This window comes from Tyto alba, unplaced genomic scaffold (assembly GCF_018691265.1).
Source record: "Tyto alba isolate M040663 unplaced genomic scaffold, T.alba_DEE_v4.0 Super-Scaffold_13, whole genome shotgun sequence".
Taxonomy (NCBI): Eukaryota; Metazoa; Chordata; class Aves; order Strigiformes; family Tytonidae; genus Tyto; species Tyto alba.
The window spans coordinates 26,230,844-26,247,902 of record NW_024881275.1 but is presented as its reverse complement, the minus strand read 5'-3'; the positions used below and the strand labels follow the sequence as shown (position 1 = coordinate 26,247,902).

The 17,059-nt window shown below is 38.2% G+C and overlaps 1 protein-coding gene across 2 annotated transcripts in view; it reads right to left on the bottom strand.

Annotated features, from left to right (window-relative positions):
• The window catches only part of EFNA5 (ephrin A5), a 218,763-nt gene that overhangs the window by 35,501 nt on the left and 166,203 nt on the right, over positions 1-17,059 (bottom strand). For both annotated transcript variants that reach the window (XM_042787895.1, XM_042787894.1), the window contains one exon: positions 5,980-6,272. In XM_042787895.1, coding sequence (XP_042643829.1) covers positions 5,980-6,272 — 293 coding nt within the window. The remainder of the gene's footprint in view (positions 1-5,979; positions 6,273-17,059) is intronic.

The following is a 17,059-nucleotide window of genomic DNA, read 5'->3' as shown; positions in this document are numbered from 1 at the left end:
ACTGAACTAAACCACTGGCAAACATGTGGCAATCCCTAAATCAAATAATCATCTTAGAGTGAGTTGTGCCTATTCATACAAAACATTGATATTCACTAATATTAAGCTGGTGCTTGGGCAAGAGCAACGAGCTCTGTGCAGCTGTTTAAGCACATGAAGAACACCAAGTAACTGTTAATAAATTATAGCGTAAAGATTTCTCGGTAGTTTTTTCCCACATAATATTACAGCCTATTCAACGTTGCCTCTTCAGAGACCCCTCTCTTAATTCCTGCTATACTAAAACCAATCCTAAAAGAATAACAGCCAAGATGGCACTCTGGGAAGCTATTCCAGGTTCTTAGTCATGGAAAGCTTTTATTAGGTTTATATTTACTATTATTTATTCCATAAAAAGTGAACAGTGCCTTTCCCACGCTAACTGCTGATTTGTATAGGGCTATGTACAGTTCTTCCGTGTAAGTTAAGACTTCTAAACTCTGTCAATATTTCTCCATTAATAACCAAAAATCCTTAGCACCACCACCACCAAGCAGTGATGGTTTTGTGTCCTCTTTCATCTCCGCAAATTCAGTGGCTAGGCCACCTGGAGAAAGTATTTCAGTACAGGTTCTTCACAAGCATCTCAGGTAGAATGGAGGGAACAGAAATGAGGCAACTTTATAACGATTTTAAAATACGGTTAGAGCTTTTAGACAAAAAGCCAATAGTCCTTCCAAAAATTAACCTCGTCATGAAAAATGGAATTCCACAGGACAGAGAAACTGCTAGAGGACTGTAAGAGAGACAAAGAAAAATAATAGCACAAACAAACACTCTACACTTAAACACACACTCACGAAACATGGCAGAAGGAAGAATAGAGAGTAAGTTCAGCTCACCTGTCATCACACACTGTTACTGACCCAATAAGAGTTCAACTAGACACCTTATTAATAAGATAAGCTAACTACCTAATTATCAGGCAAAAGTAAGACAAAAAGAAGTACAGGTATTATAAACACTTTTTTTTACTACTGTTTTTTCCTTAAGATCTTTTGAATCAGAGAAGCGTCCATAGGTGTGCAGATGGTTTCAGAGAGATGGTTCAACTACCTGGCAGCTGTTAGAGAAAAGTGACTGCAGGATTCAAGCTGTTTCACAGTTTTTGGAACATTGTGAGGACAACATCCAGTCACAGAGATGGAACAAGCTAACAGAAGAGAGACGATTTTATAATTGAAATTATGAAAATCACAAGTTTTCCTGTAGAAGCAGCAGCTAAAACCATCAGGGTAGAATGTCATTTGAATAAAAGCCCTCAGGAAAGAAGAGTAAGAAATTTCAGGAAGAGAAGGAATCAGTGCAGAGAGACAAGGATGACAGGGAACAAAAGGCAAACATTAAGAAAATCAAGGGAATAAGTAACAGCAGGTTCCCTGAGAATATATTCTATGAGGAAAAGTAGTACTGGAGAGCTGGATGTTAGTAAGCATGTACAACTGTAAGTACAACTTCACAGACTCAGTTTCTTAATTTAATTACAAATTTAAGAATGATTAAGAAATATTGTTTATCACCATAATTAAATTCCAATTGTAAAAGCATACTATCCTGATGTGGTCAGGAGCAATATGGTTACAACAAAAGCTTCCTGAATTGATAGTCAGAAGCCTCACGAAAATAAATGGTGACAACAAAGATCCAGTGATAATGACACATCATTACAGGTTATACAAAGAAACAGCATAAGCATTTTGAAATAAAATCAGAAAGACACATTCATGAGATAAAACTAGCAAGAAACAGCAACAAAAAAGGTTACACAAATAAAGCACAGATAACAGGATTTTTAAACGATAAAAGGAGCTCTTTTCTCAGTAAGAATGGAGAAAGAAACAGTTATGTTTAGATACATCACATGTAAAGCCTGCTAACTTCTAGCAAAAACCTTCAAGATCTTGCGGAGAACAGGAGAGCAGCCAGAGGACTGTGAAGAGCAAACCTACCTGGTCTTTCTAGGAAAACGGTATAAGCATATATAAATGACAATATTCACAGTGATGAAAAGATTAAATAAACAATATATATAATATCTTGGAAGATGATAAAAACAGCACAGATTTCTTAAGGATAAATCATGCCAAATACCGAATTATTTGATGGAACAACTGGACTAATTGCTCAGAGTAGAAAGCATGTGCTACACCTTAACATTAGTACAACTTCTGACACTACACCAACGATACATTGCTTTTAAAAAAAGAGCAATGTGGTCTAGCTTAAACTGACACAGGAGCTTGGTTTTGAAACTGTGGTCAGGATTCTGCAGTAATCTGTAACAGTCTGGTTCTAGCTGTGTCTTCATTTTTTAATTTCAACAGCTCTGATGTGTATTTACCAAGTTGTTACTGGTATTTAATTCAATACTTAAGCACATTAATAAAAATAAAACACCCATAGTTAAGTTAATAAAAATGATACCCTCAATTTGAATTATATAATTTTATACAAATTATATAATTTTAAGATCTTTTTTTTCTGCCCTTCGTTGCTTTCATGTTCATCTCCTCTTGCAGAATAGCCCACCCTAACCTGCATACCCAAACTTATGTTCCCTTCTGAAGGACATTAAAATCACTGTCATACCCGTAAGTATTTAGTTTCTGTTTTCTCTGCATTTTATTTGCTTCTGATTCAGCAGTAATACTATTTTGTCTATTTTCAGGCTAACATACAGTAACCTGAGGTGAGCACCTGCTAAGAACTAAGTAAAAATTGAGACTTCAGGTCATGATCTATTATTTACTTTCCCCAGCCCCCCACTGTGCACTCCTTAACTACATAAAAATTAATTTTTCTGTAAATATTTAGTAATATATTCTTCTTTCAAAAGTAAACCCAATCAGTACTTGTTGATTGCATGTCTGGAATGTTGAATTCACTTCTTCAATATAAATCTGGTACCAGAAAGATATTTATTTTTCTCGCATTTTCCTACACTGAACATGCAAAGACGAACATCCAAGTTATCTGAGCAATATACGAAGGCAATGTCATAACAAAGAAAAGTGGCCAACCGTTCAGAAACAGAGACAGGGATTGTTCTAAAATTATTGCATTTTCTGAAAATAATGGAAGCAAGAGAGGCAGGCAAGTCATATCCTTAAAAGGCAAACCATAAAGATTTTCAAAAAAGGACCAGACTAATTAAGCTAAACACCTAAATGACCACTTAATATTTCTGTCTTTTCAGTGGTCTAGCCTACATGACATATTTTGTAACCCTTAAATAGAATATACCAGACTGATGCTACATAGTCAGCCTTCCCCACCTCTTCTGCAGAGAGGGCAAAGGCTTCAGATCTGCTGAGGAAAGGAAAACTTCCCTGGTGAAGCAGTAATTTCTTTAACATGCAGATACAGAAAAGTAACAAAGGCATTCTCTGTAGCCTGGACTGCAGCCTGCTTTCAATTTTGATGAGGAAACAAGGAACAACATTCCACCATCTTGTTTCTTCAGCACAAACTAAGAGAAGAACATTCCAGGATGGACAACTCTTCCCTGAGAAGGTTTGCATATAATTTCTAACGTAGTGTACAATGCTTCCCTGCAACTGCTGCAATGCCAACCTTGTTACTGTCCTCAGCAGAGCTAAGGATGAAGGCAAAAAATATTTAAACTACAGAAAAGGAGGAACAAAGTTTTTCTGTCTCTGAAACATGCCTAACAATTTAATCTCAGTGAACACCAGGCCAATAAACTACTAGTAAATGAACATCTCTTTGCTGTTATTTTTTTGCTATTTTACTTTTCATTAAAAAAATAATTCCATCTAGATGCAGTTAAATATCATAAAGTTCTTGATATTTTAAAGCACTTTGGAACAATTATTTTGAAGGGAGCCTCTGACAGGTAAATGACTCAGTTAAATTAACGTTATCAAAGATAAATAATGATTTTTAGTGAAATATTCAATTTAACCACAAATAAGGAAAACCAGGAATATGCAACCCTGCTGTATTTGAATGATAATGTCTTGCCTGAGAGTTCAATGGATTTTCTATGTTCTAACAATGAAGTTAATAGCTAGACATACCAAGCTGATATTTCTCATATTTTTTTCCTTTACTATCATGTTTGGTTTTCACTTTAATGAAACATTTCTCTTTCCTTCTTTTTTAAAATTCAGAAAAGCAATGTTTTGTTGCTTTGTTTTTCATTTTGTTTTGGTTTGGGTTTTTTTATGCTTGCAGCTACTGATGCCATGTCTCCATTACGTTTTATTATGGCCATGTGATGGCAAAGACTGCATTCCTCAGCTTAAGTATTCCTACTTGTTTTACTGATGATGCTCAGCTACTGAATTAAAAAAAAAACAAAACCAAAACCAACCAAACAAAAAGAAACCAACAAAACCAAACAAAAAAAAAAACACCAAAAAAATCCAGTGTTCCAGGGGAGCCAGATTCCGTGACACAGAACTCTTGTTGAAGTTAATGGGAAGCTTTTGTGAGTGACATGAGTAGTATTGGGCCTACACAGTACAGATTTATTTATCCTAGAACATTTTCCACTTAACTCTGATATCTTTACATGATTTCTCATTACCATGTTAAAAACCAGTTTTAAGTAACAGTAGAGTTTGGTTTTTAAAATTGATTTTAATATTACTGTTATTACTGCTCTTCAGCACAAGAACAAGGCACCATTCTCCTGACACTGAACCACCAATCAGTAGAGGTTTTTATTTGCTGAAAGAAAAACAAATGAATGGAAAACTATCCACTAAGAATGTATTTCCTTGTAGATTTAGAAAGGGAAAAGAAAAATCTCAATGTTGAAGAAATGAGGCTGAAAAACAGGGATCATACATACTCACTTTCTCTGGAGAAATGAGGTGGAATGATTGTTTCGCAGTAGAAAGGCCAGCTATACATATGAAGGCAGTATTTATTGGAATCTAGTCTGTCTAAAGCTTTCAGCTCTCTAGTCTAACACTACAAACAGAAAAAAAATATTGCTGAAGCAGTCAAAACTTGTTAGGAGTGGAAGATTTGGGTACAAACTAAATTGATTAAAAAAGGTCTTCATTGGAGGATTAAACAAATGAAACATATGAAGCAGTATCAACTGCACAGTCGAGTCAGGAAATCAGTTTGCTTAAGCCACTGGGTTTTTAACCTCCTGATGTTTTTACTTCCTTAGTCCCAGATGTTATACTGCATCTCCTCTGGGTGCCCACAGCAACCCCAACACAGGCCTCTGCGAAGGAGAGTGCAGAGCTCTGGGAGGGTGCTCCCCATTGCTTTGGGGAGCAGGTATGAAGGTGTGTGAGCCCATGCACATTCCCCTGCCTGCCGCCTGCTCCTACAGCACCCCACATCACCCCATGCTGTCATGAGCAGCTTGTCCAAGAAAAAGTGGGGGAAAAAAGGAAGGAAGAAAAAAGGTGACACTTGGCTTGATGTTAGGAGTATTTACCGTAATAAATTACAATTTTAAATACAGATGGACTACTGACATCAGCAGCCATATTACTTACAAACTACCCAGACCTCACTTTCCTTGGGTAATATTACAGAGACAAGAGTATTTCTTCTGAGCACATAAGAAAATCCAGAATTTCACATGCAAAGGATGAATTATTTTTCCCCATATTTGGGGACAGCTTCCATCCTACTCTTCTCGCCCTTTCTTCCTCCACCTCAAAGTGCTGGAACAAATGTAATAGCGTGTTTTGGTTTAAAAGTCAGCCATGGTTCAGTGAACAGGCTGACATGCTATTTCATGTGAGAAAAGAAGCTGTGATTTAATCTAATTTTCACTAGCTAGATTCCTAGCTAATGTATGTGGGGATATTTAAGCCTGCATCCACTGTAAGACATCTATCTGCATTATACACTGTTTGGCCCTCTGTATTTCCACACAGCATAGGTGAAAAATTAGCTGGGTTCTTGCACCTGCCGTGCAATAGTGGTAAAACTCTATATACTCACAGATGTAGAAATACTCCCGGCCTGGCCTGAACTCAAATCCTAATGAAAAAGGTGTGAAGAGCTGGAACTTTTCTGAGAACTTCAATGGTCCATTCGGGGAATGCGGCCGATTACACTCCCATCTCTTGAACCCTTTGGAGGTGTGATCACAGGAGCTGTAGCCATCAAAGTTCACCATGTACAGAACATAGCGTTCGGTCTTATCTTCTGGCACTGAGTCTTCGTAGTGAGGGCAGAACACATCCAGGTAGTCATTGATGCAGACATCAATGTGGTAGTCGCCCTGCTGGAATCTGAAATCACAGGAAGAGTTCAGACATAAGCACAGTTAAATCAGGATGACCTTGTTGCAGAGTAACATTCTCATAAAAGAGGCATCACTAATGGCACTTCATTTCACTCCAGCCATGCACATTCACTGTCAAAAATAACCTTTACAATTCATCAGAGCTATCAGAGACTGTTTATGCAGGACTATGATCATATGACCTTCTGGATAAAGGTTTGCTCTATTCTCTCACAAAATGAGTCTGTTGCTAATGCACAGCAAGTTATAGGCTGTCTTTTGCTACGGTTTATTGAATAAACAAATAAGAAAGCGTCTGCTTTATTTAGTTGTGAGGTGTTTTTGTATTTTTTTTTTAAATTGGAGAAAGAAGCAAGAAGAAGCAAAGAAGCCAAAACTGTATCAGCCTCCCCAAATCACTATCTATATAAACACCTACATATGCATGCAAATAAATAACCCAAACATATATTCTTCTCTGAATCAGGCAGTAATCACCCCTGTGCTGAAAGCTGATTTGACTGCAAGTGCTTATATTTACTCAAGGGCACAAACAGGTTTACTCTTTCTTCATGATTAACAGCAGTTTGTCAAGATGGAAAGAAAAGCCTGTATTGCTTTTTAAAGATATTTCAAAAGGAGTGCATCTCCTTTGCCAAAAGTACACAGTAGAGAAGTTGCTCTGTTCAGATAAAAGGATTCTGGAATATGAATTATCAGCACTCAGCCTAATGTGACAGTTCTGAACGAGTGCCAGCTGAGAAACACAGCGCAAGGCACTAGCCCAGATACACTTTATTATTACTGGGGACTCCTTAGAGATGTGGGATTCTTGTTTTGTTGGGGGTGGGGAGGGTGTCCTTTTTTTCTCCCCTCCACATTTCTCTTACATTACTTCTCGAATGCCAACCATAGTATCTGGAAGAAACTATGGAAACAAATTGTCTGCCTCCATGGGAGCTTATACCATAATGGATTTAATGATTCCATAAACCAGGTCCGTATGTCTGTCAAAGTCCCTGGGGCAACCAAAGAAACAAACCACTGACCTACTCCACTTCAGGCTGACTGGGCTACTTGTAGCTCCTCTCTTTCATGGCTGCAGTTGTCAAGTGTACCACAGAGCAATAAAAAGGCCATGACAGATTTAACTATAATACTTCTATTTAGCTGAGGGGGATATTTTAAACACCTGATGGGCTTGAAATCTGCCATCTGGATCCTTCTATCTAATTTCAGAGAAAAAGCAATGATCTGCTGGCCCTCCAAGGATAAATTCAGAGCAAACTACACCTTTTCATATCCCCACAATAATTTAACTTCAATAAAATAGCTTTTTAAAGGAGAAAAACTGAACATGCATTAAAGCATGATATATCTGTATAATTTTGGCCAGTGCACAGCCTCATGGTTCCATCCTGTAACACAGAAAAGCCTTTCTGAACCACAGTACTTTCAGAATTTACATTTATCAAAATCATTAGTTAAAAAAATATTTTTGTACTCCAGTGCTTTCAAAACCTGTCACCTGAACAGATACTGTCTTAACACATTTGCAAAAATGTATTGTTTTCAAATTGGTGTCTGTTCTCTGTATCAGTTAAAGTATGACATTTCTTACAGGTAATGAAAAAGAGTATCTTCTAAGTAAATTCTAAATAGGAAAGCCACATTGAGGAAATGTTTTTTTTTTTTAATTACAGTTCTTGTAAGTAAAAATTGATGTATATTTATATGCGTGTGTGTGAGCACATGTGTGTTTGTGTTTGCACACTTTTTTTTACCATGCAGGTGACAATGCAGTTTTCTCATGGGATTCTCAAGGTTACCTCTTATATTAGCCTGTGCCCTCATAATAATGTCCAATTACAATTTTGTGACAATTTTGAAACTATATGCTTTCAGAACTACACTTATGTAGCTGTAGACATTTAGGATCAGAATGGTCTCCTTAACATTAGACTTTTACAACACAATTAACTTTGTGTGAACTGCTTCTCCATATTCTCTTTAAGTCAGTGGAAATAGGAACTTCTTGAGTCCAATTCATCTGGACTGCTTAGGCCCAAGGCACACTGGAATGACATCGATCATGCTCCAGAAAGAGCTATTTCTCTTCTTTAACCAAAAGGAGAGTCTTGACAGACATTTCTGAGAGTCTGCATTGTAAATAGCTGAATTTGAAGGGAAGAATCTGACCGCACAGTCTGTGATAATGAAGATGATAAATGCAAAGAGACAGACAACTACATTTGTGATCATGCCTTAAATTCGCATTAGAAATTAAATCAAACTTGTAATCTGCACCAGTGAGCTCTTCTACCCAATACTGCAAAGAGATCATCTGACTCCCTTTTGGCAGTCCCCTATGTATTCTTGTTAAACAAACAAAACCACAACACAACATCCTCTTTGATCACTGGTATTTTACTAGATTCATTCTTATTACTGCTTCCCTAAGTGCTGAAGCAGTTCAGAGTCTTCATTCACCCCATCACACCCTTGCCTGTCAAACACATGAATAGAAGCAAGTAGTGTCTGCAAAGCAGGTCTGAGGGTGAAGCACACAAGCAAGTCCTTTTTATCCCAATGTCCTTCCCGCCCCAGTTCCCTACTCTGTCAGTATTTTCATTCCACAGACATCTGTCATAGCCAGAAAGTGTTTACACTTATGCATCTAAAAAAGAAATAAGATGGTGCATATTTTAAGTGATCTAAACTGGACCTTGGCCAATAATGCTGGCACAGCAGTGAACCTGCTCCAGGGAAAACACATACCAAGGTATTTTATCAAGCAGCTCTGAGTAAAGTCTCTGCACTCCATATAGTAAAAACAGTACTGAAAGAGGTTATTAGCCAACTAAGAAGCAGAAAGTATGTATTTATTTCCTCTCTTGTAATATCTTAAAGAAGCTGGTAATCAAAACCTCAGCATGTGAACTGAAGAGATGTAGAACTAATTTTATTTTTCCAAAAGATGCTACAACATCTCCAACATGCCTCTTGTAGTGAATGTAGACCATTCTTGTTTGTCCAGCCACAGGGCAATGTGTTGTATTTACCTTTTCAATGAAGAAACAGAAAGGCCTCTAACCTGAACAGAAAGGCAAGGGATGGCCATGAATAACTCACAAAAAAAGTCATCAGCTCAGGCTCCTCAAAGCTATTAAAAGAAACACTTCAGAAACACACTTCCGAGAATTTTAAACCATATCCAAGAGCAAAACACTTAACATTTACAGGCTGAAAACCTCTTATTAGTAGTGCAATGTCAGGTATTACAATGAAACAAAAGTTCCACTTCAAATGAAAGCATTTATCAATGTTTAGCCACCTACATGTGTTGAGGAGCACAGCATGTAAAGGCAAGGGGGAATTCATTAACAGATGTATTTGTAGAGATGACAGGAATAGCAGATCTCCTGTTGACTGCATTTAATAAGTTTGTCCCTTTTTCCAGTCCTGTTCAGAATAGAAAACTTGCTTTCCTACACTCTCTAGTAATGCTACTGATGTACTTTTCCTTTTCTCAGTTAGGTCTTCATCCTGTTCTGGCAGATCCTCATCCGGCCTCCCATGCCCTTTTGGAATCACACAGTAACCAGGAACTTTATATAAAACCCACTATGAGGAAGAAAACAGTCCTATCTAGATTTTGCATAACAGAACACCGTGTTGTGGTAGAAAACAACCAAAAATGCTTCTCCAAATATCTGACAGGATCTACAAACCTTCTTGCACATAATGTCATTAGTCTCCCTGCTCGCTGGCTTACACAGAGCAAAACACAGCTACTCTTCAAACATAATTAACCTTTCTTTTCTGTCAGATGGCATTCAAACAGTGTCTTGTAAACCTTCATACTACAAAGATAGCTATTAGGCAGTTAGGGGTATAAAAGCCATTTTGAAGACAGACAGTTAAGTAGCTTCTAAACCTAAACATTTCCATAAGCAACAAACATCAGCTTGCTACATAAAACTTGTATGCTGCTTCCAGCAAAGACAGTTATATGAATGTTGCTGTGCTCAAGTGCCACTGATGACCAGGTAGTCATGTTGCAGAGAAAGAAATTCATGGTAATTTTAACCACAGAAACACAAGACTATGAAAACATTTTCAAAGTAATGAATATCTTCTGTATTCTGCTTATCCACTAACACAAGTGAAACCACACAGTCAGTGCGCATGCTTCTTTTCATCATTTGAAGTTCTGACGCTTATATGACTTGAATTTAATAACTTTGCTGGTCACTGAAACAAGCGACAAATTATTTAAACAGCTGTTTAGAATGCAGTAACAATTCTGTTTTTTTTGTTCCTTTCTTTCTTGGAATACAAACTATAAAAATCCAGTTTAAGAACAGCACAAATAACTCTAATTGCCCATTATCATTTAGATAGATAAAAAATTGCAATAGCTTATGCTTGTTGCTTCCCATACAAATCTTTTTAGATATATTCTAACACCCTTCCTGTAAATTCGACATAGCAGATACTCCAAGATAAGTGTATTGGAAAATCTTCCTTTTACTAGGTCAACCTTTCTTTATTTTAAGTATGTTCTGTCAAATGCATATGGCAAGGCTTCATTGTGAACCAGAAAAGACTTCAAATAACTACTCTAACAATGAATTATGAAATTCTGGTCTACAGTCTGGCATGAGAAGGGGTTGGATGTAAATGGCAATTCTACTACCTGAAGCCTGCACAGCCTGTAAAACCAATGTGCAGAGGACACTGCCACTGCTGAACGCTTTACACCAGTTGCCTTGCTCTCAAATGATAATCTGAAATGCAAAGCAACATCAACAAAATTCACTGAACTGATTTATTTTTGGGGTAAATACAAACCATAATTACCCACAGTTCTTCAGAAACAGCACTGCAAAAAGTTACTTTTTCTGTTTCCTAAGGAAAAAATGCTTCTGTGAGCAGAACATGTGCATACCACTTCAACTGCTGGTAACTCTGTTGAGAAAATGTTGCAATGCAGTGCTGCTGCACAAGCTGTTCTATCAGCTCTGTTCCCTGTATAGCCCCAGCCCAGGGCTGCATGCGCAGTCAACTGAATAGAACATTAATAAAATGTTGTAACAAAGGTAATGATGTGCCTGACAGTTCAAAGGATGTTGATGTATGAGAAACTGGCCCTTAGCTACCGAAGCAATGGGAGATCTATCATTGTGACTACTAAGAACTGAGACGTACAGAACTTGAGGTAATCGCCCTTGAAGACTAAAAGAAAACAAACAACGAAGTGGTCGGACTCCAGAACAAGATGTGAAACCCATTGTCAAGATAATAATGCTATCATTGTGACTACTAAGAACTGAGACGTACAGAACTTGAGGTAATCGCCCTTGAAGACTAAAAGAAAACAAACAACGAAGTGGTCGGACTCCAGAACAAGATGTGAAACCCATTGTCAAGATAATAATGACTGATAAAGTATAATTCTGTGTATTCTGGATTAGGTAATGCTTTGTAGGTGCATAAATACATGTATGCGAACTCATGTAAGCTGTCACTCTCTGCGGAGGTGACCCAACGCTGCTGGACCTGAATAAAATCCTAGAGTAACCCACGACGGAGTTCGAGTCTCCTTTAACAGTTTTGGCACCCCAGATGGGACTCTAGGCTGTGACGGGGAGGACGAATAAAAGAGGATCCCGATATTACATCCTACAAACTGCCGGCTACAGAAAGGTGAGTTCAAGTCTCCCCTTGTCTGTGTTTGTGGGTTGGAATAGGAAAGGATCACTCTGAAATACCCCTCACAAAGAAAATTGCAGAATGGGAGGATATCCTTCAGTACCTAAAGGATCTCCCTTGGCAGAATTATTAGCAAATTGGAATAAACTTTCTGGGACAGCAGGGTTGAGTAAAAGTAAAATTATAGTGTTATGTCAAGATGACTGGCCATTTTTAACCAGAATTAGAGGGGCAGGTCCCCAAGAAGTATGGCCACCTGAAGGTACCTTCGATGAAACTAGGTTGAAATGTTTGAGATTGATATTAGAAGATAGGAATCCGCAGCAGATGAATTATTTATTTTTATGGCTGGAATGGGCCGATTTGAGAAATCGTATGGCTCTAAAGAAACCTATGAAAAGAGAAGAATTAATTGCCTTCCTTGATGATCATCAGGGAAAGAATCAGAACCAGAGTTCCCATCCACAATCAGAAGGGAAATCTGTTGTAGGACAATATCCTATGGTAGTGGAATTTCATTCCAATCCTAGAGTAGGCCCCAACTCAGGACCTGAAGTTCCTCCAGTTATTGCAGTTTCCACACACCAACCCTGGAAACCTGGTGATTTGATGTTGTGGCAAGAGAAAATGCCAAGGTTAAGGGACAATGCTGAAAAATGTGCTAAGTTTTTGTCTAGTATTATTAGAGACTATAAGCCCAATTGGGAGGATATGCAAACTTTATTGCAGGAGTTGTTTACAAATGAAGAGAGAGAAAGGACTTTTCCTGGTTTTTATAGGGTCAGCTGTAGTTGTAAAGGGAGAAGTCCAATAAGTTCCCTCAATACCATGGGAATTGAGAGAAGTTCCCAGTGCCCTATGGAGTCAATCTAGTAAAGATGTGGGACTTCTGAAATCTGCAACCCCCGTAAAAATTAAGACTAAAGGTGGTATACCCCCAGCAGTTAAGCAGTATCCTATCGTAGCAGAAGCTATTCCTAGTATCACTAAACAAATACAGAATTTTTTGGATAAGGGCATTTTAAGACCTACTGTTAGTCCTTTTAATACTCCCATTTTACCTGTAAATAAAAATCGAAAGGATGAGGATGGAAATCCTGAGTATCGGTTTGTTCAGGATTTACGAGCTGTAAATGAATATGTAGAACCCCCACATCCAGTAGTTCCCGATCCTTCTACTATCCTTACAAAAATACCAATTTGGGCGAAATACTATACTGTTTTGGATTTGACCGGAGCTTTCTTTACAATACCAATTGACCCTGACAGCCAGAATTTATTTGCCTTTACATGGGAAGGTCGCCAGTATACCTGGACCAGACTTCCTCAAGGATTTACTGCTTCACCAACTTTGTTCTCTCAAATATTAAAGAGAGACTTACAAGATCTGGAACTACCGGCTGGGTCAGAATTGATACAATATGTGGATGATTTGTTAATTGCAAGTAAAGATTATGACAGTTGTGTAAAAGATACTAAATATGTATGTCTTAGATTATATGAGAAAGGACATAAAGCATCTCTCTCCAAATTGCAGTTTTGTGAGCCTGAGGTAAAATATTTAGGGTTTATACTAGCCGAAGGTACTAGGAAATTAGATCCAGATAGGGTACAGGCAATTCAGGAAATCGCTAGACCTTTGACTAAGAAACAAATGAGAGCCTTTCTTGGACAAGCTGGATATTGTAGACCGTGGATACTGGGTTTTTCAGAGATTGCAAAACCTTTGGTAGAGACTACTAAAGATGTGAGCCCAGAACCCATACCATGGACGGAAGAATTGGAAACAGCTTTTATGTCCATGAAGACTGCCTTGGTAAATGCTCCAGCTCTTGGGTTACCAGATTACAAAAAACCTTTTAAATTATATGTAACAGAGAACAGAGGAATTGCGAAGGGAGTATTAATTCAGAAGCATGGACCCTACGAACGTCCTGTAGCATACTATTCTGTCACCTTGGACCCAGTTATCAGAGGATCTCCATACTGTCTGCGATCTATTGCCGCAGCTGCTGAGCTGGTGGAAAAGGCAAGGAATATTGTGCTAGGCCATTATCTCATAGTTGCTGTTCCCCATGAGGTTGAACTTTTACTAACTAAATATGCAGAAAAAGCGCTTTCTGCACAAAGGACACACAGATATGAAATTATCCTTTTGCTAACAGAGAATGTCAAACTTGAGAGATCAAAGACTCTTAACCCTGCTACCTTACTCCCAGTGACTGAACCTGAAAGATCACACGACTGTGTAGCTGTCTTGAAAACCATAAGCAAGACTAGAGAAGATTTGAGGGACACTCCGGTGGAACACCCTGATTTGAATCTCTTTACTGACGGATCTTCCTTTTATCTTCACGAATGGAAGAAGATGCAAGCTGTGCAAGATAAAGGGATCTGGACCCTGAATGGTAAACCTCTATTGCCCAGAAGGTATGTACTGCCGCTTGCGCGTTGGTACCATGAGAAGGGGCATGGAGGTCCCGAAGCAGTAGCCTCAAAGGTAACGCAGCTATGGGCAGCACCAGGAATCTTTTCAGCAGCTAAGAAACTGACTGAAGGATGCTCTTTGTGTAAGAGATATGGAGATATAAGGCCAAAAGTAACGCCAGGGAAGAGGCCGCCAGCAGTCTATCCTTTTCAGAAACTTCAGATTGACTTTGCGGAAATGCCAGCCGCTCTCGGATATAAATACTTGCTGGTAATAGTAGATCAACTCTCTGGGTGGGTAGAAGCTTTCCCGACCCGGAAGAATGATTCAAAAATAGTTGTAAAAATCTTGCTTAAGGAAATCATTCCTCGATATGGCGTACCTGAGGTGATAGACTCTGACCGTGGACCGCATTTTACAGCATCTATTTTATTACAAGTTTATGTAACCCTAGACATCAAAGGACAGTTTCATACTCCGTATCACCCACCTTCATCAGGGCAAGTAGAAAGAATGAATAGAACAATTAAGGAGAAGTTAGCGAAAGTATGCAGTGAAACTGGATTAAAGTGGCCAGAGGCATTAAATTTAGTTTTATGGGATCTTAGAACTACTCCAAAGCAGCCGTTAGGAATTAGCCCAGCAGAGGTCCTATTTGGACGAGTTTTAGCTGTACCTGGTTCATATATTTCAGCAAAAACTGCACTACTGGATGGAGATGAGAATGTCACTCAATATTTATTATATTTACAAGATTCCTTTCAGAAAATTAGAAAATATGCATATTGATACCAAGGTGTGACACCAGAAGTACAGGTTCATGATTATAAAGTGGGAGATGAAGTGTTGGTAAAAACATTTAAACGAAAGAATAAGATGTTGCCAAAATAGGAAGTAAGCCATATGATGCAAGTTGTACAACGAGACAATGTATCCTGGGATGTTAGTGATTTATGGCAATGGGCTACTTCTTGGATTCCTGATTTTCCAACTTTAATCAAGAAGATTCTAATGGTAGTCGTTTTAGTCATAATCATTTTGATCATGGTAATGTTTGTATGTCAGTGTTGTGTCTCGTGTTTATCTCGTATACCCACCAGACCCTATTGTATCCGATAGGATAGTGAGTATCCTAAAAAAGAAAAGGGGGGACTGTTGAGAAAATGTTGCAATGCAGTGCTGCTGCACAAGCTGTTCTATCAGCTCTGTTCCCTGTATAGCCCCAGCCCAGGGCTGCATGCGCAGTCAACTGAATAGAACATTAATAAAATGTTGTAACAAAGGTAATGATGTGCCTGACAGTTCAAAGGATGTTGATGTATGAGAAACTGGCCCTTAGCTACCGAAGCAATGGGAGATCTATCATTGTGACTACTAAGAACTGAGACGTACAGAACTTGAGGTAATCGCCCTTGAAGACTAAAAGAAAACAAACAACGAAGTGGTCGGACTCCAGAACAAGATGTGAAACCCATTGTCAAGATAATAATGCTATCATTGTGACTACTAAGAACTGAGACGTACAGAACTTGAGGTAATCGCCCTTGAAGACTAAAAGAAAACAAACAACGAAGTGGTCGGACTCCAGAACAAGATGTGAAACCCATTGTCAAGATAATAATGACTGATAAAGTATAATTCTGTGTATTCTGGATTAGGTAATGCTTTGTAGGTGCATAAATACATGTATGCGAACTCATGTAAGCTGTCACTCTCTGCGGAGGTGACCCAACGCTGCTGGACCTGAATAAAATCCTAGAGTAACCCACGACGGAGTTCGAGTCTCCTTTAACAAACTCAGCTCCTCCTTTTTACTATTGTGGCCACTAAGCCAGTTATAACTAAATTTAATGGAGACAGGTCTCAGAGAGAAGCCCATTCCTACATGTATCATGAAAAAAAGCAGCCAGGTGAGAAGATCCTCTAACTATCCCAAAAAAGGCTGAACCACCAGTAGATTAAATGTTATTAGAAAATAGAAACATCTCTTACAAATACTCTAGACATAGGAAAAGCTTCAACTGGAAAAATACAGTAATAGGTTGAAAATTAAGTTTATTTCTGTTAGCTAGGTACGAAACTATTTACTTAAATTATTGGTAACAGAGAAATGAGTATATATTGCTATATGCAATAATACAAAAACCCCAAACACTTTCTGGAAAACATTAACATCCTTTAAAAGGACATTTTAATTGTTTTTGGGATGTGATGATGTCAGTTATTTACCATTCTGCACTACTGAGCTTGCTCACAGCTTTTGCCTCACTTTAGGTGGCAAGTGTAGTGCATTAGACCACCAAGTTCTACGCACATGCTGTGACTGGAACACAACAGGGTGCAGTGTGCCTTGTTATTCTTTTAGACAGTCCATGTGACTTAAAGCTGTTATGTGTGATCAGGGAAATCTTGTGGTTGTTAATTATCTGAGGGGTTGTGGGATTAAGTGTACCATTTTACTGCAGATAATTTTAAAGATACTATTTTTGTACTATGCAAAAATAACCTCTTTAATGCTTTTCTGCTCTTTTTACTGGCTTTGTCACAACATTTAATAAACTCTGTACCCATAGCTTGGCTGACATCAACAATGATTCTGATGCACAAACAATGAAGTAATCAAAGAGCTATTTTAATTTTAGCTCTATTCA